The sequence below is a fragment of the Lutra lutra genome, chromosome 5 (assembly GCF_902655055.1).
Source record: "Lutra lutra chromosome 5, mLutLut1.2, whole genome shotgun sequence".
In the NCBI taxonomy this organism is placed as follows: Eukaryota; Metazoa; Chordata; class Mammalia; order Carnivora; family Mustelidae; genus Lutra; species Lutra lutra.
In genome coordinates this window covers 73,760,700-73,781,829 of record NC_062282.1, presented here as the reverse complement: position 1 = coordinate 73,781,829, position 21,130 = coordinate 73,760,700, and the positions used below count along the sequence as shown (strand labels likewise).

At 41.5% G+C, this 21,130-nt stretch overlaps 1 protein-coding gene and 1 long non-coding RNA gene across 4 annotated transcripts in view; one reads left to right on the top strand and one right to left on the bottom strand.

Moving 5' to 3' along the window:
* The window catches only part of LOC125100922 (uncharacterized), an 85,249-nt gene extending 71,156 nt beyond the window's left edge, over positions 1-14,093 (bottom strand). For both annotated transcript variants that reach the window (XR_007127698.1, XR_007127699.1), the window contains exons 1-2: positions 13,857-14,093; positions 1,922-2,030 (exon numbers count right to left, since the gene is read on the bottom strand). This is a non-coding gene — a long non-coding RNA (uncharacterized LOC125100922). The remainder of the gene's footprint in view (positions 1-1,921; positions 2,031-13,856) is intronic.
* Positions 14,037-21,130, top strand: CDKN2AIPNL (CDKN2A interacting protein N-terminal like). 2 transcript variants are annotated; one of them, XM_047731476.1, is made up of 4 exons: positions 14,037-14,339; positions 15,847-15,946; positions 20,224-20,269; positions 20,878-21,130. In XM_047731476.1, the coding sequence occupies exons 1-3, from the start codon at positions 14,101-14,103 to the stop codon at positions 20,236-20,238; spliced, it is 354 nt and encodes a 117-aa protein (XP_047587432.1). In that variant the 5' UTR covers positions 14,037-14,100; the 3' UTR covers positions 20,239-20,269; positions 20,878-21,130. The 2 variants fall into 2 exon arrangements, with proteins under 2 accessions (XP_047587432.1, XP_047587433.1); XM_047731477.1 differs by lacking the exon at positions 20,224-20,269 and having other exon boundaries at positions 14,041-14,339.

The window sequence follows — 21,130 nt, the reverse complement described above, 5'->3', positions numbered from 1 at the left end:
GTATCCCAGCTAAAGTAAATATGGAAGACAATCTTCCCCTTAGGATCAGAACTGTTGGTGGAGAGTCTGCCTATCCTTCTCCCTCCATCCCTCCCCTTGACACCACCCCTCCCCAGCTCCCGCTCATGCCCTCTCTCTTTCTCAAATAAACAAATAAAATCTTAAAGAAAAAAAAGGAGAACATTCCATTTCAGAAGGAACTCAGAAGCGTTTTGGCTCTGAATTGTCACACTCAACAAGGATAACAACAAACCTGCCAAATACGTATTTGGTGAAAATATGATGTAACTTCCAAAGTGTTGTTAAGAGTTGCCAAAGATGAAAAAAAGCAGAATAGCTGGTGAAAAACCTTGAGGGAGGAAGGGAAATACAGCCTCAGAGAGTTCAGAACTCTCTAGCAATTATTCCCTCTCAGAAGGGGAAGATTCTATGCCAAAAGGGAACTATAAGAACAAGACCTTAATTGAACAAAGCGAGATTGCTGGGGACAGTGGAAAGCTTTGGGAAGCACCAAAGGGTGGGGGGGGACTTTTAAAAGTACTCTTGGAAACAAAGTCTGTAAAAAATTCTGGGAGAAAGATGGACAGAGAAGCTCTCCTCAACCAAACTCTGAAATCCAGAGGGGGTGACTTCTCACAGAAGCCACGTCAGAGGTCCATCACTATGGTAACAGTGTGAGCTCCTCTGGTCCCACCTCTCCACTCCACCACTTTTCTAGGGCAAAAATCACTACCACAAACAGGGAAGCAACACCTGCAAGACGCTCAAAGGAAGGAAAGCATGGGCCAAGAATTTTATCCACCAAACTGATCTTCAAGTATAAAGCTTAAAGACAAATATTTTAAAAACCCGTAAGAAATCAGGGAATATTTTTTCATGAGCCCTTTCCAAAGAACCTCCTAGAACTATAAAACAGCAGTTACAGCACCACTTGGCGAGCCTGATGAAATCAGGGTAAAAGGACCTTCCTTGAGCACTGGAATGTATTTAACTGTAGAAATAAGAGTGAAACAAATATAGAGATCAGGGTGACAGATCAGAATGCAAATATTATATGCCTTAACAATGCAGAAATTTCTCATTACTAATAAAACACTGGTCAGAGAGAAGATAGGAATAAAAATGAGCTTACTAATTGCCTAAAATCAATAGATTCAAAGGATAGCATTTAAAATTTCCAAATCAAGTAGAAGCTTAAGCATATTTAATATAAACACTAAGACTGATAATACTATTGACTCTATGATGGAAGAGGGAAGAGGGGGAAAGGATTAGATTAAAAGATAATTTTATTGTGCTCATAGTAGGGAATCAAAAGATGCCACGCCAGAAGACAGTGGATCAAGGGTATTTTACATAGGTAACTTCTAGAATGAAATTACAGACCTTCCTAAATATCAAAACTACATTAAGAAGAAGGGGAAATACAAAAATACATTATGAAAACACAAGACAAAATAATGACAGAATTGGGAACAAATATATCTGCCATCTCAATAAATATAAATGAATTTAAATACATTTAAATAATTTAAATAAAATACATTTAAATAATTTAAATAAAATTAAACAGTTTTAAACAGTTTTCAAAATGAAATTCAAAGTCCAATCCAACTCTAGACTGTACACATCTAAGACAAAATGATTTAGAAAGGCTAATAATGAAAGGATGGGCAAAGAAATGTGTACCAAAAAATTGTAAACTTTAAAAAACTTAGTATCTGACAACATAAAATTCAGGACCAAAACCTTTAACCAAGATAAAGAGAAGTACTTTTTAATGCTAAAGACTACAATTCATCATGAAACTTAAGTTATGAATATGCACCGAATAACAGAGCAAGAATTCATATAATAGACACTATAGAGATACAAGGAGATTTAGACAGAGACACACTAATTACACAAGACTTTGATTTACCTTTTCCAATCCAAAACAGATCAAGTGGTGAAAAGTAAATGATGATCTAGAAGTCCAAACAACACAATCCAAAAGGGTGGTGTTAGTGATCTGCCTCAAACATTGTGTCCTGAGAATACAGAACATACTTTATTTTCAAGTGCTCTGCAGTATTCATACACACACACTTGCACACACATAAAAGATTATATATTAGGCCACAAACCAAACCTCATTAAATTCCCACAGTAGGGGCGCCTGGGTGGCTCAGTGGGTTAAGCCGCTGCCTTCAGCTCAGGTCATGATCTCAGGGTCCTGGGATCGAGTCCCGCATCGGGCTCTCTGCTCAGCAGGGAGCCTGCTTCCCTCTCTCTCTCTCTCTCTCTCTCTCTCTCTCTGCCTGCCTCTCTGTCGACTTGTTATCTCTCTCTGTCAAATAAATAAATGAAATCTTTAAAAAAAAATTAAAAAAAAAATTCCCACAGTAAAAAATAATACAGACAGCATTTTATAATACCAACACAACAAACATGGACACTTACAACATATTCAGAAAACAAACAAAAATTGTCCTTCTCTTTGGATAGATATATATGGGGAGTCTATATTAAATAACTCCATGATCAAAGGAAAATATAAATTCAAAACTGCAGAATTTCTAGAAAAAAACAATAATGAACATACCATGGGGACGCCTGGGTGGCACAGTTGGTTAAGCGGCTGCCTTCGGCTCAGGTCATGATCCCAGTGTCCTGGGATCGAGTCCCACATCGGGCTCCTTGCTCGGCAGGGAACCTGCTTCTCCCTCTGCCTCTGCCTGCCTCTCTGTCTGCCTGTGCTCGCTCGCTCTCTCTCCTTCTGTCCCTGACAAATAAATAAATAAAATCTTTAAAAAAAAAAAAAAACCATACCATGGAGAAGGAGCTATGAGTTCAGCTAAAGTAGTACTCAAAGAAAAATTCATTACTTTGAAGAATTATATCAACATAAATGAAAGAAAAATAAATGGATTAAATGGGCTCAAAAATATTTTTTTAAAGATTTTATTTATTGGGGCGCCTGGGTGGCTCAGTGGGTTAAAGCCTCTGCTTTCAGCTCGGGTCATGATCCCAGGGTCCTGGGATCTAGCCCCATATCAGGCTCTCTGCTCAGCGGGGAGCCTGCTTTCTCCTCTCTCTCTCTGCCTGCCTCTCTGCCTACTTGTAATCTCTGTCAAATAAATAAATAAAATCTTTAAAAAAAAAAAGATTTTATTTATTTATTTATTTATTTGACAGAGACAGAGAGAAAATGCACAAGCAGGGAGGAGCAGCAGGCAGGGGGAGAAACAGTTTCCTTGCTCAGGAGCCTGATTTGGACTTAAACCCAGGACCCTGGGAGCATGACCTGAGCCGAAGACAGACATTTGACTGACTGAGCCACCTAGCTGAACCATAGAAAAGGATTTTTTAAATAAGCCAAAGGAAAGCAAAAGAAAAATTTAATAAAGATAAATACAGAAATAATTAGTTAATACAACAAAACTATAGTGGAACTTAATAAATATGCTTGTTCTTAGAAAAATTCAATTATGTTAACTAACTGGAATTTAAATAAAAACTTGAAAAAAAGAAAAAAAGACAAAAATTTAATGAATTAGGTAAGCCACAAACTAAATTAATCTTAAAAACAGAGATGCCTGGGTGGCTCAGTTGGTTGAGTATCTGCCTTCGGCTCAGGTCACAATCCTGGAGTCCTGAGATCATGCCCGAATTTGTGCTCCCTGGTCAGCAGGGAATCTGTTTCTCCCTCTGACTCTCCCCACTCTCATACTCTCTCTCTCTCAAATAAATAAAATCTTTAACAAAGAGAGAGAGATAATGTACAAACACCCAAAATAAGAAATTATAAGAGGGAGGGAAATAGTCACACAAACATTAGAAAATAAAAAGCAAAAAGTGGTAAGAGAGGGCATCTGGGCCTCTCAAATGGTTAAACACCTGACTCTTGGTTTCACCTCAGGTCTTGACCCTGATCTCAGGGTCTTGAGATCCCTTGGTCAGGTTCTGCGCTCAGGACAGAATCTGCTTAAGAATGTCTCCCCCTGGGGCACCTGGGTGGCTCAGTTGGTTAAGCGTCTGTCTGCCTTCAGCTCAGATCATGATGGAGGTCCTGGGATGGAGCCCCAAATTGGGCTCCCTGCTCAGCACGGAGTCTGCTTCTCCCTCAGCCCCTCCACCCCTGCCCCCTACTTATGTTCTCTCTCTCTAATGAATAAACAAAAATCTTAAAAAAAAAGTCTCTCCCTTTCCTCTGTCCCAATCCCCATGCTCTTTTTTTTCTCTCTAAAATAAACAAATCTTTTTTTTTTTTTTAAAGATTTTATTTATTTATTTGACAGAGAGAGACACAGTGAGAGGGAACAGAAGCAGGAGTGGGAAAGGAAGAAGCAGGTTTCCTGTGGAACAGGGAGCCCGATGTGGGGCTCAATCCCAGGATCCTGGGATCATGGACTGAGTCAAAGGCAGATGCTTAACAACTGAGCCACCCAGTTGCCCCTGAAATAAACAAATCTTACAAACAACAACAACAACTGTTAAGACACTACCATATAAAATTTTATGCCAATAAATTTTAAAACCTATAAAAATGTGTAATTTTGTCAGAAAACTAAAAGTAGAAAACCAACATAGAATGATGTGCATAAAATACTTTGTTTAAATAATTTGAATAAAAATACTATGCATACGTATATGCAGATATATTACTGTATGAAATATAAATAATAATGTTAACAAATAATCTTGTCAAGGGGCGCCTGGGTGGCTCAGTAGTTAGGTATCTGCCTTAGGCTCAGGTCATGATCCCCGGGTCCTGGGATGGAGCACCACATCGGGCTCCCTGCCCAGTGGGAAGCCTGTTTCTCCCTCTCCCATTCCCCCTGCTTGTGTTTCCTCTCTCGCTGTCTCTCTGTCAAAAAAACACAAAAACTTAAAACCAAAACAAAACCAAAAAACAAAACCTTAAAGGAAAAAAAAATTATGTTGTCAAAATAATTTGTCAAAATAATTTGACAAAATTTGTCAAATGCTTACCCCTCCCTCCCAGAAAATCCCAAAAACTCCAGGACCATTGTTTTACAGGTGAATTCTACAAATCCACTAACATTGAAAGAACAGATGATTCCAGTGATTTTTAAAATGCTCCATAATCTAGGAAAGAATAAGGACTTATAATTTCTTTTCATAAAGCAAATACAAGTAGATTCAAACCAAAATATAATAAGAATAAAGAAAAAATAGGACAATGTCACTTATAAATATCAGTGCAAAAATCCTAAATAAAATTTTAAAATATCATTTATTTATTTATTTATTTATTTTAAGATTTAATCTATTTATTTGACAGAGAGAGTTCACAAGTAGGCAGAGAGGCAGGCAGAGAGAGGGGGAAGCAGGCTCCTGCAGAGCAGAAAGCCTGATGCCAGGCTCGATCTCAGGACCCTGAGATCAGGACCTGAGCCGAAGTCAGAGGCTTAACCCACTGAGCCACCCAGGTGCCCAAATTCTATTTATTTTTAAATAATTATTTATTTATTTGAGAGAAAGAGAGAGAGAGAGAGATCAAGTGGGGCTGGCTGTGGAGGAAAGGGGGAGATGGAGAAGCAGACTCCCTGCTGAGCAGGGAGCCCAATGTATGACTTGATCCCAGAACTCTGGGATCATGACCTGAGCTGAAGGCAGATGCTTAACTGAGCCAACCAGGAATCCCTAAATACAATTTTAGCAAGTAGAATCCAAAAGCACACTGGAAGAATAATAAATTCTGACAATTGTAGTTTATTCTAGAAATGGAAATGAAGTTCAATATTAGAAAATCTAATACAAATCATATTAATAGTTCTAAATATAAAATTATATGGTTGTGTTTATAGATACTAAAAATGCATTTGGTAAAATTAAATACTTATTTTTGGTTAAAAACAAGACGTTCAGCAAAATGAGTATCAATGGATATTTCCTCAAAATGAAAAAGTATGGTTTTTTTTTTTCACATCAGAAAAGCAACAATTTACTTAACAGGGAAATACTAGAGACTCAGATATTTAGGATATGTTAGACGAGTAACCAATGCAATGTAGACACAAGAAATAAATTTGCAGTAAAAGAAACTGAAGAGAGCTCAGTAGAGAGCCTGCTTCTCCCTTTCCCATTCCCCCTGCTTGTGCACGTGCACGTTCTCTCTCTGTCAAAAAAAGAAAAAGAAAAAAAAGGAAGAAACTGAAGAGAAATACTTTAGATCATTTTCTAGAGTATCTTCTAGAAGTCTCTTAAGGTTTTTGGCCACAATCAATAGAACTGGTGAGGAAGCTTCTAGAAGATAATCTGAGGAGAAGAGGGAAAGAAGAGGAGCGAAAGGAGGAGAAAAAGGAAGACGGTGATGAAAGAAGAGGAAAAAAGAAAAGAAAGTATTGGGGTGCCTGGGTGGCTCAGTGGGTTAAGCCTCTGTCTTCAGCTCAGGTCATGATCCCAGGGTCCTGGGATGGAGCTCCACATAGGGCTCTCTCCTCAGCGGGGAGCCTGTTTCCTCCTCTTTCTCTGCCTGCCTCTCTGCCTACTTGTGATCTCTCTCTCTGTCCAATAAATAAATAAAATCTTTAAAAAAAAGAGAAAAAAAAGAAAAGAAAGTATGATGGCTTAAAATATTTATAATATTTCTATTATAAAATAAATATTACAAAATAAATATATTATAAACTAAATATTATTTATATTATATAAATAAATATTCCCAAGTTCTTTGACACTCCATTCAAAAGATGGAGCCTAATTCTCTTGCTTCAGTTGTGTACTGGGCTTAATGACTTACTTCTAATGAACAGAGTAATCACAAGTGATGTTATATAACCTATGAGTCCATGTCATAAAAAATACTGAGGTTTCTTCCTGCCCTGGTCTTTCTTGGTTCACTCACTCTGAAGAGAGACCCCTGCCCTGTGAGGGAGGACACACAGGCGCCCTGTGGGCAGGTCCATGTAGTGAGAACCAAGATCTGTAGCAGATAGCCATCTAGGAGGTTGCTCTTCTAGCCCTAACAAGCCTTCACAAAAATGATGCCTCAACCAACAAGTGTACCGAAACACCATCAGACACCCTGAGCCAGAACAATAATTAGCATGAGAGAGAGAGAGAGTCCACATGTACACATGAGAGGGGCAAGAGTGGGCAGAGGGAGAAGGAGAGAGAAACTTTTTTTTAAAATTTAGCAGTTTTAAAGATTTTATTTATTTATTTGACAGAAAGAGAGAGAGAGAGAGAGATCACAAGTAGGCAGAGAGAGAGGGGGAAGCAGGCTCCCTGCCGAGCAGAGAGCCCAACACAGGGCTCGATCCTAGGGCCCCGATACCATGACCTGAGCCAAAGGCAGAGGCTTAACCCACTGAGCCACCCAGGCATCCCAGGGAGAGAGAAATTTAAGCAGAGTCCTCACTGAGTGCAGAGCCCAGTGTGGGGCTTGACCCCACGACCCTGAGATCATGACTTGAGCCAAAACCAAGAGTCAGATGCTTAACCTAGTGCACCACTGAGGAGTCCCCTGAATTTCTGTTTTATACAAATTGTTAGATAATAAATGTTTATTTTTTTTTAAGACATTAGGTTTCAGAGAAGCTTGTTGTGCAGCCATACAAGCAATACAAAGGGCAAAATAATGTCATTTTCAGACTGACAAAAAGTGAGCTTGTCACCAGCAGACTTGTACTAAGGGAAATGTTAACAAAATATTTCAGGTAGAAGAAAAATGATACCACATGGAAGGTAAGAGATAGAGAAGGAATGAAGAACAAATAAAGTAGTAAATATATGTATGAATCTAATGTTTCATCAGGTCTTAAAATACACAACAACAGTAACACCTAAATAAATGGGGAGATATACCATGTTTATGAATTTGAAGATTCAATATTAATTTTCCCTAAATTAATTTTCCCTAAATTGATCTATAGATTCAATACAACCCCAATTAAAAACCAAGCAGCCTGTTTTTCTAGAAATTGATAAGGTAATGTTAAAATCTGTATTAAAAAGCAATAGACTGGGCGCCTGGGTGGCTCAGTGGGTTAAGCTGCTGCCTTCGGCTCAGGTCATGATCTCAGGGTCCTGGGATCGAGTCCCGCATCGGGCTCTCTGCTTGATGGGGAGCCTGCTTCCCTCTCTCTCTCTGCCTGCCTCTCCGTCTACTTGTGATCTCTCTCTGTCAAATAAATAATAAATAAAATCTTAAAAAAAAAAAAAAAAGCAATAGACTAAAACAGTTAAAGGGGGCTCCTGGTTGGCTTGGTCAGAAGAGCATGTGACTCTTGATCTCGAGGTTCTGAGTTCAAGGCCCATGTTGGGTGTGGAGATTACTTATATAAACAAACAAATAAATTTATTTATAATAATAAAATTAATTAATCAATATATACTTATAATATATATAAAGAAATAAAATAGTCAAATTTGGAAAAGAACACAATTCTTTGTGTTCTGAGGAATGAAACAATTTGATCTTAAGATTTATAAAGCTAGAGGCACGGGTTGGCGCATTATTGTCCATGGGCAAAATCTAGCCTGCGGCCTGTTTTTGTAAGGCCTACAAGATACAAATGTTTTTTACATTTTTAAACAGCTAAAAAAAGAGACAAAGAGGGTGCCTGAGTGGCTCAGTGGGTTAAAGCCTCTGCCTTCGGCTCAGGTCATGGTCCCAGGGTCTTGGGATTGAGCTCCGCATGGGGGCTCTCCACTCAGTAGGGAGCCTGCTTCCTCCTCTCTCTGCCTGCCTCTCTGCCTACTTGTGATCTCTGTCTGTCAAATAAATAAATAAATCTTAAAAAAAAAAAAGAGAGAGAGAGAGAGACAAAGAAAGAAAAAGAAAAGGAAAAAAAGAAACAAAGAAAAATATTCAACAGCTCACCCTTTACAGAAAAGGTTTGCTAACTCCTGAGTCAACCTTATCAAGACAGTATAGCATTGGTAAAAAGACAGACACATAGATCAATGACACAAAATAGAAACCAGAAATAGACTCACACAAATATGGTCAATTGATTTTTTACAAGGATATTAAGATAATTGAATGGAAAAAACCAAATCGTACTGGACCAATTAGACGACCATATGCAAAAAAAAACCCCAAAAAACTGAACTTTTGTTGGAAGACAATTCTCATACTTCTCAGTAGGTCTGTCATGCATCTTCACATCCTAAGAGTTAGACACTAACTGTCCATTTGTTGCAGACTGTCGTTTGAAGGATGTTTGTCCATGAAACAGAGATAGTGTCTACCTTCAGAGTAAAGGGCAAGTTTGTTTACTGTCCAGATTAAAAATGTAATGTATTATTCTAGGCCAAAGGTCGGGCACCTTTGCATGCAGTCCTTTATGAAAAGACTGCTGTTCCCTAAGATTAGTTCCTCAGCTGTGATACAAAACCACTTTGTGAACCTGTTTGTACTTCATCCACCTGACCCTTTAGCATAGCTCCTGTGGAACTTGTGCACAAGGGGAACCAACATAAACCTGAAGTCCATGCTGCTCCCTGTGCTGTGAGTCAGAATGTTCTTTGTCTCTGTGTAGGAGGCTTCTGTCTTTTATCAGCAGCCGTTGAAACTGTGGCACAGTAACTTGTTAGCTTGCAAGTAGGGTAAAGTCTTATATCCTTTATCCCTCTTGACAACCCATACCTTGCATCATATACAAAAATTAACTTGAAATGAGTCATACGTCTAAATGTAAAACCTAAAACTTTCAGAAGAAAACAGAAAACGTTCATGTCATTGGGTTAGGCAAAGGTTTCTTAGACCAAAAAGCGTGACTCAGAAGATATAAATCTGTATTTCATCAAAATTTAAAATTTTTGCTCTTCAAAAGACAGGATTTTTAGGGCAGCAAAACTATTCTGTATATTACTATAATGGTGGATACATGTCCTACACATTCAACAAAATCCATAGGATGTACAACTTCAAGGGTAAACCCTAATGTAAACTATGGACTTTGGATGATAATGATGTGTCAAGGTCACAAATGTAGGGTACTAGATGTTGATAGCTGGAGGGAGGGGAGGTAAGGAGGAGATGGAAACTGTACCTTCTGCTTATTTTTGCTGTAAACCTAAAACTGTTCTTAAAAAATAACATTTGGGTGCCTGGGTGGCTCAGGGGTTTAAAGCCTCTGCCTTCGACTCAGGTCCTGGTCTCAGGGTCCTAAGATCGAGCCCCACGTTGGGCTCTCTGCTCAGCGGGAAGCCTGCTTCCCCAACCCCACCCCCTGCCTGCCTCTCTGCCTACTTGTGATCTCTGTCTGTCAAATAAATAAAATCTTTAAAAAAAAAATAAAAAATAACATTTTTCTTTTTCTTAATGGCAAGGTATCTAAATAGATATTTCTCCAAAGATAGGCAAATGGCCAGTAACCACATGAAAGATGCTCAATATCATTAGTTCTTAGGGAGATATAAAACCACAGTGAGATACAACTCCGTGCCCACTAAAATGACTATAGTAAAAAAAAAGGGTGGGAGGGGAATTAGTAATCGATAGCAAGGACTGGAGAAACTGGAACCCTCATACATTGCTGGTGAATATCTAGAAAGGTGCAGACACTGTGGCAAACAATCTGCTAGTCCTTCAAAAGGTTAAACACAGACCCAGCAACCCACTATATATCTAAGACAATTGAAAACGTATATCCACACAAAATGTGTACATGAATATTCACAGAAATATTATTCATAATAGTCCAAATGTAGCAACAACCCAGATGCCCCTCAAATAATGAATGGATAAACAGAATGAGGCATATCCATATAATGGAGTGTTTTCTGACCACAAAAAGGAATGAAGAACTGACACAAGCTACACCATAGAGGAACCTCAAGAACATGATGGAAGTGAAAGAGCTAGACACAAAAGACCACATGCCATACGGTTCCATTTATATTACATGTCCAGAAGAGGAAACCCATAGAGACAAAAAAATAGATTAGTGGTTGCCAGGTGCTGGAGGGAATGGGAAGGAATTGCTAAAGGGTATGGGGTATCTTTTGGGGGTGATGAAATGTTCTATATTCAGCTTGTGTTGATAGTTGTGCAAATCTGTGAATATACTAAAACCATTGAATTATATACTTTAAATGGGTGACTTTTATGGCATGTGAATTCAATCCCAATAAAGAGTTTTTGTTTGTTTGTTTGTTTATTTGTTTGTTTATGGAGATGAGGTAGGGGCACCTGAGTGGCTCAGTTGGTTAAGCACCGCCTTCGGCTCAGGTCATAATTCTGGGGTCCTGGGATTGAGTCCCACATCATGTTCCCTGCTTAGTGGGAAGCCTACTTCTTCCTCTCCCTCTGCCTGCCACTCCCATTGCTTGTGTTCTCCCTATCTATCAAATAAATACATAAAATCTTTTTTTTTAAAGATTTTATGTATTTATTTGACAGACAGAGATCACAAGTAGGCAGAGAGGTAGGCAGAGAGAGAGGGGGAGGCAGGCTTCCTGCCGAGCAGAGAGCCCAATGTGGGGTTCAATCCCAGGACCCCACGATCATGACCTGAGCTGAAGGCAGAGGCTTTAACCCACTGAGCCACCCACGTACCCCTAAATACATAAAATCTTAAAAAAAAATGAGGTAAAGGGGCACTGGTGTGGCTCAGTTGTTTAAGCCTCTGACTCGATTTTGGCTCACGTCATGATCTCAGGGTCATGAAATGGAGACCCACATGAGGCTCTAGGCTCAGTGAGAAATCTGCTTGAGATTTTCTCTCTCTCTCTCCCTCCCCCTCCCCTGCTGTCTCATGCTTTCTCTAAAATAAATAAATAAATCTTAAAAAGAAAAAAAGTTGAGGTAGGAAAATTGATCCTTGTCTATATATGTACTCCATTCTGAGGAAATCTGAATCATAACAACATGTTAGAAATAATAACCTAGGCAACAACTGGACTTGTGACAGGGCCTTGTAAAATGTTAATACTAACATCTCTAGACAATTTCACATCTTGAAAGAATATGTAACAATATCATATTATTTTTAATAATATCTATTTATGCACTTTTGGGTTCTTATAACTCGCATGCATGTTTGAGTATATTTGCATGTAGGTAAATATATGTATGTGCAGATATCCCATCATTATCCAAATGATGCTAAATAAGCTTATTGCTGGATGACCCCATAGCTTTTTCCCACCCCAGTGGCCAAGTTACCTGTGTGGCTACAGCTGCTGATAACAAAGCCTGGGTTCCTATTTCAGGACCAGCTTCTCACCTGTATAGCAGGTGACCAAGAATTTGGTTCAGAGGAGCCTCATCAATGCCTTTCAAAATTGGGTCAATGGCAGATGCAATCAGTTACCTGGAACCTTGATTCTGAGCATCCAGTGACAGGCCTGGGAATCTGCTATTTCGACAAGTCCCTCAGAGAGTGTGATCTGCACTCAATTTTGACAGCCCCAGCTGTGGGCACCTATTTCTGATTGCTGTGGAGAAGCTGAGACTGTTCATATTCTCCCTGCTTGCCAGGGTGAGAGTGGCATGCCTCCTTATTGCTAACCATAATGGGACTTCACTGAGCCTGGTGCTGGGTCTGCAGGCACAGACTTCTCATTACACCGCCTGGTATTTCCATGGGGTTTCTGCCTGCTGGGGTCCTGACATCCCATCAGAAGCTGCAGAAGCAGCAGACAGCACAGTTGCCTCTGAACCCTGGATCCTACTCACAATATACTGCAGTGGAGACCTGGATCATGAATTCTAGGCCTGGCTCTATACTTTCCCCACAACTAATGAGGGATGAGGGGGCATCCTTTTAGGTCAATAATCTTTCAAGGGTGATGGGGGCTCAAGAGATTTCCCAAGTCCTGTACTTGAATGCTTCCAGGGATGGGAAATTCACCACTTACAAGTAAGCCCTTCTCTCAGTGGACCTGCTACCTGGCCCTTGAACGGACTCCAGAGTTATGCTAGTCTCACCTGCTCACCTCATGTGGACACATCTATTCTGGCTCCTTTCAAGAAACAGGGGTTCTGGGGCGCCTGGGTGGCTCAGTGGGTTCAGCCGCTGCCTTCGGCTCAGGTCATGATCTCAGAGTCCTGGGATCGAGCCCCGCATCGGGCTCTCTGCTCAGCAGGGAGCCTGCTTCCTCCTCTCTCTCTGCCTGCCTCTCTGCCTGCTTGTGATCTCTCTGTCAAATAAATAAATAAAATCTTAAAAGAAACAGGGGTTGTCATTGCTCCGGTTAAAATTCTTCAGAAGCTCGCATTCCTCTTAGGATCCGGACCACAGTCCCTACCATGGCCCACTATCCTTGCTGATCTTTGCAGCCTCCCTCCTCCACTGTCCCCCACTCTAGGACCCTGTTCCACACATCTTGGTGTTCTCTCTTACCAGGCCAGGCCGAGTCTTGCCAGGGCCTACTTCTCTTTACATGTTTAACTCCTAATTCATCCCTCGGCTCTCCAGCAACATTTCTCTCATCTCCAAGTCTGGATCAGGTCCCTTGCTTATTCATGCTGCTAACACTCTGGACCTCTCCTCATGAACATCTGCCAACGCTGAACTTTTTCACTCAAGCAATTATTTCACCAGTGTTTGCCTCCCCCAGCAGACGGCAAAGTTCATTAGCCCAGGGATCGGAGTTAGCTCTTTTGCATCCCCAGCATTTAGCAAAGGGCCTGGCAGCTATTCAACTGGACGAATGGCTCGCTCCAGGAAGACGGGCCACAACCGGAAAGAGTGTTGGGACGACTGAGAATTAATCAAAAGCACACCATAGGAGCTACACAGATAAAGCCCTCAGAACTGAGGGCACCCGTGTGCCGCCGGGTGCCCTGGGAGCCCTCAGGGCAAGGTCACAGCACAGCTCTGTAGGCTGGCACCCAGCTGCCCAATGGGAAAGGGACACTCCGTCTTGGTGCTTGGGGGCCTCAGTTTCCCTACCGGTTCCCCGCGGGGTCGACTGAGAACGGCCCCTGCAGCCCCCAGGTAGACGCACGCCAGGCGCAGGGGGCTGGGGAGGTCTGAGGGGCCAGAGCCGATGAGGCCGCCGCTCCCGGCGAGGGCGCTCCAGGCCTGTCGTCCGGAGCAGTCGCGCGCCGCCGGGGCCCCTCTAGCCGCGGGGAGGTGGCGCGGTGCGAGTCGGGAAGGCGGCGGGTGGGTGCGGCCCTCAGCGGCGGAGGGCGCCATGGTGGGTGGCGAGGCGGCTGCCGCGGTGGAGAAGCTAGTTTCGGGGGTGCGGCAGGCGGCCGACTTCGCGGAGCAGTTCCGCTCTTACTCGGAGAGTGAGAAGCAATGGAAGGCTCGCATGGAATTCATTCTGCGCCACTTGCCCGACTATCGCGACCCGCCCGATGGCGGTGGCCGCCTGGACCAGCTGCTGTCCCTCTCCATGGTGTGGGCCAACCACCTCTTCCTGGGTTGCAGGTGCGGACCCCTGCGGGCTGGCTGACCCTGTCCCCTGCCTTCAGACCCGCAGCCCTCCCGTAGGGCTGACCCCTGCCCAGTGCTGATCCCGCCCCCAACCTCCCGCCTCACTGGCCCGGCCTATGGCTGATTCCCACGCTAGCCAGCTCTTTGGAAGGACATTTAACCTCTCAGAGCCTCAGTTTCCTCATTTGGAAAATGAGTTGTGATGACTACAGTATTAAAGAGGAAAAAAAAAAAAGAAAAAAGCATCTAGCAGGGGCTGCTATTTAGCAAGAGCTCAATCTATGGTGGGCGGTTACTTGTATTAATACTATTGGTTTAGGGGCGCCTGGGTGGCTCAGTGGGTTAAAGCCGCTGCCTTCGGCTCAGGTCATGATCCCAGAGTCCTGGGATCGAGCCCCGCATCGGGCTCTCTGCTCGGCGGGGAGCCTGCTTTCTCCTCTCTCTCTCTGCCTGCCTCTCTGCCTACTTGTGATCTCTGTCTGTCAAATAAATAAATAAATAATATCTTTAAAAAAAAAAATACTATTGGTTTAAACCTTTGAGGAGTACATATTAAATTTCTCCTTCCACCCACGTGCAGACACAGAAACTGAGATCCCCAGTTTACATATGAAAGAGCTGAGAGAGGGCCATAGTGTTGTGGCAGGATTGTGGATTTTACCATTTATGGCAGAATGTACTTTGTGTCCTTTGGCTTTTTCTCCCTACTCCCCACTCTGCTGGACTCTTAGCTAGAGCCAGCCTTTGCCTCTTTGCTTTTCCTGTTATGAAAATAGTATACCTTTAAGGGACTGATTTGAAATGCTCGATAAGGCACCCCTTGTACCACCTCAGTGAAGAAAGTGTCAAATCTTGAAGCTCCCACATCCTTTTATTTTAGTGTCCTGAAATTGTGTTAGGATAGTAAGATGACTTGCGTTAGTCCTGGTTTCTGTGCCCCTTTTGGCTGTCTGATCCTAGTAACCTGCTCCCTCCAGCCCTTTTAACCACTTGGTTTTGTTTTCAGATGTTGGGGTTATTAGAACAGGATTCGGAGAAGCAGTGCCAAAGGCTTTTCCTGTGTTTTCTGGGTGCCCCTGGGAAATCCTGGTTAATGGGCTGCAAGACTAGGAAAATGTCATAAAATTGGACAGATGAACAAATGATGTAATTTACATTAGACCAACATTGCACGTGCTTAAAAAAAACCATTTTGGCCCTCATACTGTGTCCATGAATATGTACTGCCAGATATACAGTGCCTCTATTTTTGTAAATCTTTTTTTTCTTTCCTTTTTTTTTTTGGTAAATCTTGAAATACCTGTTCTGTTGGCATTCCTTACAGCCACTTATGAATCCACAAACCTGAGGAACGGTGTTCTAACCTGATGCTGAGCATGTATCCATTTCCCTGTACTATCACATCAGAAGGCTGAGAGTTGAGCTACTTGCAGTTTCTCATTAGCCCACAGTGACAAGTAATTTCTTCAAGGTTTTTATCTTACTACTTTTTATTGTGCAGTTACAACAAAGACCTTTTAGACAAAGTGATGGAAATGGCTGATGGGATTGAAGTGGAAGACCTGCCACAATTTACTACCAGAAGTGAATTAATGAAAAAGGTAAACAGGATTTCTAAGTGCATTTGAAATGGTATAGAGTTAATGGCCCCTGCTTCTATGTTGATGTGTTAGAATATATTGTTTACTCTCCAAGGATCTAAGCCCTTCATTAAAAAATTTTAAAAATATTGGACACCTGGGTGGCTCAGTCAGTTGAGCATCTGCTGTCGGCTCGGGTTATGATCCCAGGGTCCTGGGATCGAGTTCTGCATCAGGCTCCTTACTCATTGAGGAGCCTGCTTCTCCCTCTGCCTGCTGCCCCCTCTGCTTGTGCGCTTTTTCTGTCAAGTAAATACAATTTTATTTTTTTTTTTTTAAGATTTTACTTCTTTATTTGACAAAGGGAGACACAGTGAGAGAGGGAACACAAGCAGGGGGAGTGGGAGAGGGAGAAGCAGGCTTCCCAAGGAGCGGGGAGCCTGACATGGGGCTCGACCCCAGAGCCTGACATGGGGCTCGACCCCAGGACCCTGGGATCATGACCTGAGCTGAAGGCAGAAGCTTAATGACTTGAGCTACCTAGGTGCCCCAAATAAATAAAATCTTAAATTTTTTTTAAAATTTGTTAATGAAGTATAATTGATCTACATTATCCCATTTGTTTCAGGCATACCTCATAATGTTTTTATACATTATAAAATAATCTCTTAACAGTTACCCATCTTTCACCATGTAAAACTGTTACAGTCTTACTAACTGTATTCTCTGTGCTGTACATCACATCTTCATGACTTAATTTATTTTATAATTGGAAGTTTGTACGTCTTAATCCCCTTCACCTCTGTTGCCCACCGCCCCCATCTGGTAACCAATAGTTCGTTTCCTGTATCTTATGAATCTGTTTTATTTGTTCATTTGTTTTTTTAGATTCCACGTATAAGTGAAATCATACTGTATTTGTCTTCACCTGTCATATTTCACTTAGTGTAATGCATTCTAGGCCCAACCACGTGGCAAATGTCAAGATCTTTTTTTGTTGAGTAGTATTCCATTATGTATATGTATAACAGCACATCATCTTTATCCATTCATTTATCTGTGGACATTAATTTATCAGCTTCCCAGAAAGTACTTCAGTCTCAAAGAGTACACCCTATTTGATTTCAAATAGTTTTCCTGGGGCTCAGCCCTGGGGCAGCTAGATAGTTGCTTGCTGCCTTAGTATGCCTATGCAGGACTAGGATCAGCTTTTACTTCCTAATTGCTTGTGGCAGATTCTTTCCTTGCTTTTTACTCCTAAGAGGTATTTTGCCGTCCTTAAAACTTGTTTTTTCGGGGTGCCTGGGTGGCTCAGTGGGTTAAATAAAGCCTCTGCCTTCGGCTCAGGTCATGATCCCAGGGTCCTGGGATCGAGCCCCACATCGGGCTCTCTGCTCAGCGGGGAGCCTGCTTCCTCCTCTCTCTCTGCCTGCCTCTCTGCCTACTTGTGATCTCTGTCTGTCAAATAAATAAATAAAATCTTTAGAAAAAAAAAAAAACAACACTTGTTTTTTCAAGTAAATTTGGTTATACTTCTTTTTTTTTTTTTAAGATTTTATTTATCTGTGAGAGAAAGAACAAGCAAGAGGGAGAGGCAGAGGGAGAGGCAGAAATAGATTCCCTGCTGAGCTGGGAGCCCAGGGACCCTGAGATAGTGACCTGAGCTGAAGGCAGACGCTTAGCCAACTGAGCCATCCAGGCGCCCCTATACTTCTCTGTCTTAATATGTAGCCATAGTCCTTATAGTTTTTCTGGACTATTAAGAGATCAGAACCCTTTATGGTGTTTGGGTCGCAGACGAAGGGAAACTAAGGAGGTTTTGTAATTGATATGCATGCCGTCAGCCTAGTCATACTCACCTAGCTACCTTGAAGAAGCCTGCGGGGAGCCTCTACTTCTAGAGCACTTTTGCATTATGTGTGTTTTGGCTTCCTTCAAATAAAACTTAAGTTTTCTTAGTAGCCAAGTTTTAGACTATTGATACCAATGAAAATGAAACTCAGTTAATCCTGAGAAGTGAGATCCTTAAAGGGTTTGTAGAGTTTTGCCAGTTTTTAAGACTCTTCTATTTATTTCTATCCTGAGAAGGAATCTTCTCATGTGTGTGCTGTGACAGACTTGTGTGGTATTGAAGGCTGTCCCTTCTCCGTTGAAGCCCACCCTGGAAAGAGTCTTGGGGACTTCCCAGCAGTTCTTCTGTCTCTTGTCTGAAGTTTTTGCATGTGATAGAGGCTGGCAAACATTAAGCAACATTGCCAGCCCACATACCAAAAAAAAAAAAGACCCCTTGATATTTGAGCCATGCACCTGAAAGTGTTTGTCGTAGTTCTGCCTAGAATAGATGCTCCGCTCTAAAATTAGAGTTTAGGTGGGTTTTAAAGCCTGCTCGCAAGTAGAAATGAATCACCTGGCATTGTTGGCATCTTGAGACTGGACAGTGAAGGTAACTTAGGACATAATTTCTTTAAAGTAAGATTTAAGGGGCGCCTTCCTGGCTCAGTCGGTTGAGCATCCACTTTCGGCTCAGGTCATGATCTCAGCGTCCTGGGATGGAGCCCTGTGTTTGGCTCCCTGCTTGTGGGGGCTGCTTCTTTCCCCTCCACCCCTCTCCGAGCCCCTGCTGACTCTCGCGCTTGTTCTCTCTCTCAAATAAATACATAAAATCTTAAAAAAATAGGTTTAAAAGTTTATACATATTCTACAGTTTTGAGGCAAATACATCTCTGTGGTCTATCCAACTCTTATTATTTTTTGGTCTGAGAGAGGAAATGAGCATTGTTCTCTGATAGGTGGTATTTGTCAAACGGTTGCAGTGTATGATTTTTCTTTGGATTCAGTACAAATATATTGAGCAAACAATCTCAGTTACCTGAACAGTCAACCCTAGGCACCTCTACTAGCCGTCTTTGTGGTGGACCAGCTTTACCCACTAGTGAGCAGTAATTAACAAAAGGCAGCAGCTCACTCAGGAAGGCTGTCACTACTAGGACTGTCAGAGTTAATATTTCCAAGCCACTGTCTTATGGAGAAAGAGGAGTGATTAACTAGGAAGCTATCATTATCGGCTCACAGAAAGAATTTGTGAACTTAATTTCTTGGCCCATTTTTCTTGAGAACATTTTTATCCAACAAGGGAAATGGCAGTACGCAAAGTGACTGGATGTGAAATGGGAACAAGGCGGCAGGAAAACAAGCATACTTGCATTTCAAGAAGTGCTTTTCTGTGTATTATGTCCAATTTTGGCAAGCTCTAAGGTAATGGAAAAGCAACTGCCGTGGTGAAAGAAGATGTGATTTTAAAGCGGCAAATAGGGGTGCTTGAGTGTCTCAGTGGGTTGAGCCTCTGCCTTTGGCTTGAGTCATAATCCCAGGGTCCTGGGATAGAGCCCAGGGATAGAGCTGAGCAGGGAGCCTACCTCTCCCTCTCCCCCCAACTTGTGCTCTCTACCTCTCGCTCTCTCTCAATAAATAAGTAAAATTTAAATAAACAAACAAATAAATAAATAAATAAAGTGGCGAGTATTTTGGAGTAATAAAACAAATTCAGCTTGTCGGATTACTGGATCTACCTTTTCCCCTTTATCCACTAGAAAGAGAAAAAGACAGAAAAGCTGATTCTCACCCCATAGGCTAGTCTGTTGCCCCGAGCTCAGGATGAGTAAATCCCATGCCAAGACCTTGTATCAAAGGCCATACTTGCAGCAGCCAGAGCTGTGGCAGCTTCTGTGCTGTCGTAGTCTTGGTCTGTCCTATGGGAAATTTGAAAGATGTCTTAGGGGATTTTCTTTTCCTTTGGAGTAATGATGGTTTCTTTAGGTGATACTGCATTTTCCTAAAAGGGGAAAGACTTCTCATATTTTGCTTTTCCTGAGGAATTTTGCTTTTTTCATTGCTCAAAAAGACTGGAGTGACAGACTTAGCTAGGAAATAGGTCATACCTTGAAAACTCCGATTACTGAAAAGACTCTCAGATTGATTCACTTATACTGCTAAATGTTAAGGAAATCCAAATACAAGGTGACAGCCAACATGATTTCTTCACACCCAGCTTAAAAGTTGTCTAAAGCCAAGTTTAAATTTACCAAAGGTGCTAGAGAGCACCCAGAAAGAATATATCTGCTTCAGTTTGCCACTATTTGAAGACATGCATTTACAGTTTCTAATAGTGTGAAATCCAAAAATATATAACCTTCACATCTCCTAAATATCCTGAGTCAGTGTGAAATCTTGTGAATTACTACCTGGATTCAACTGATTTTAATTTAGAACAGTGTATGTTTATGTGATTCTGCTTTTAGAACACCCTTCACTGAAGAGCATGCCATGAAGAAAGGTATATTTCAGGTATTTCTGTTATCACTTTAAATTCTCAACATTTATAGATCACAGGTGTCTCAAGACAAGAAAATTAGGCTCTAGCTTCCAAATAGATGGTATGTTCAATGTTTTGTTGAATTTTCTGTATGTAGTAAAATAATTTGAGTCTACTTTCCATCTAGGTAGTACATATTCTATCACTGCTTTATTTTGTTTTATTATTTATTTAAAAGATTTTATTATTTATTTGACAGACAGAGATCACAAGTAGGCAGAGGCAGAGAGAGAGAGGAGGAAGCAGGCTCCCTGCTGAGCAGGGAGCCTGATGTGGGACTTGATCCTGGGACTTCAGCACTATGACCTTAATGGAAGGCAGACACTTAACCGACTGAGCCACCAGGCGCCCCTCACTGCTGTATTTTACGTATTTATTGTCTATTTTTTAGATTAACACATAATGTATTATTAGCCCCAGGGGTACAGGTCTGTGAATTGTCAGGCTTACACACTTTACAGCACTCACTATAACACATACTCTCCCCAATGTCCATAACCCACTCTCACTGCTGTATTTTCATTTAAAAGTTTGATTTGCTGGACTACATGGCTAAATAACCTTTTCTTTTTTTTCCCAGCATCAGAGCTGAGGCAGAAGATTCATCACATTTTCACCATCAGCTACAGGCTTAGGAAGGAGGCTGGGATGAATGTGACATGGACCACAGCAGCTCTCTTAAGATTCCTGGTATTTCCAACATGTAGGAAAGAGGCAGTTGGAATGACAGTCTTGTCTAGATTGGAATTTTAAAAGGTCCATTCTTCCAGTAGCTATCATTGTAAAAGTGTGCATGGATATTTATGTATTTATAAATCAGGCTCTTTTTTTCA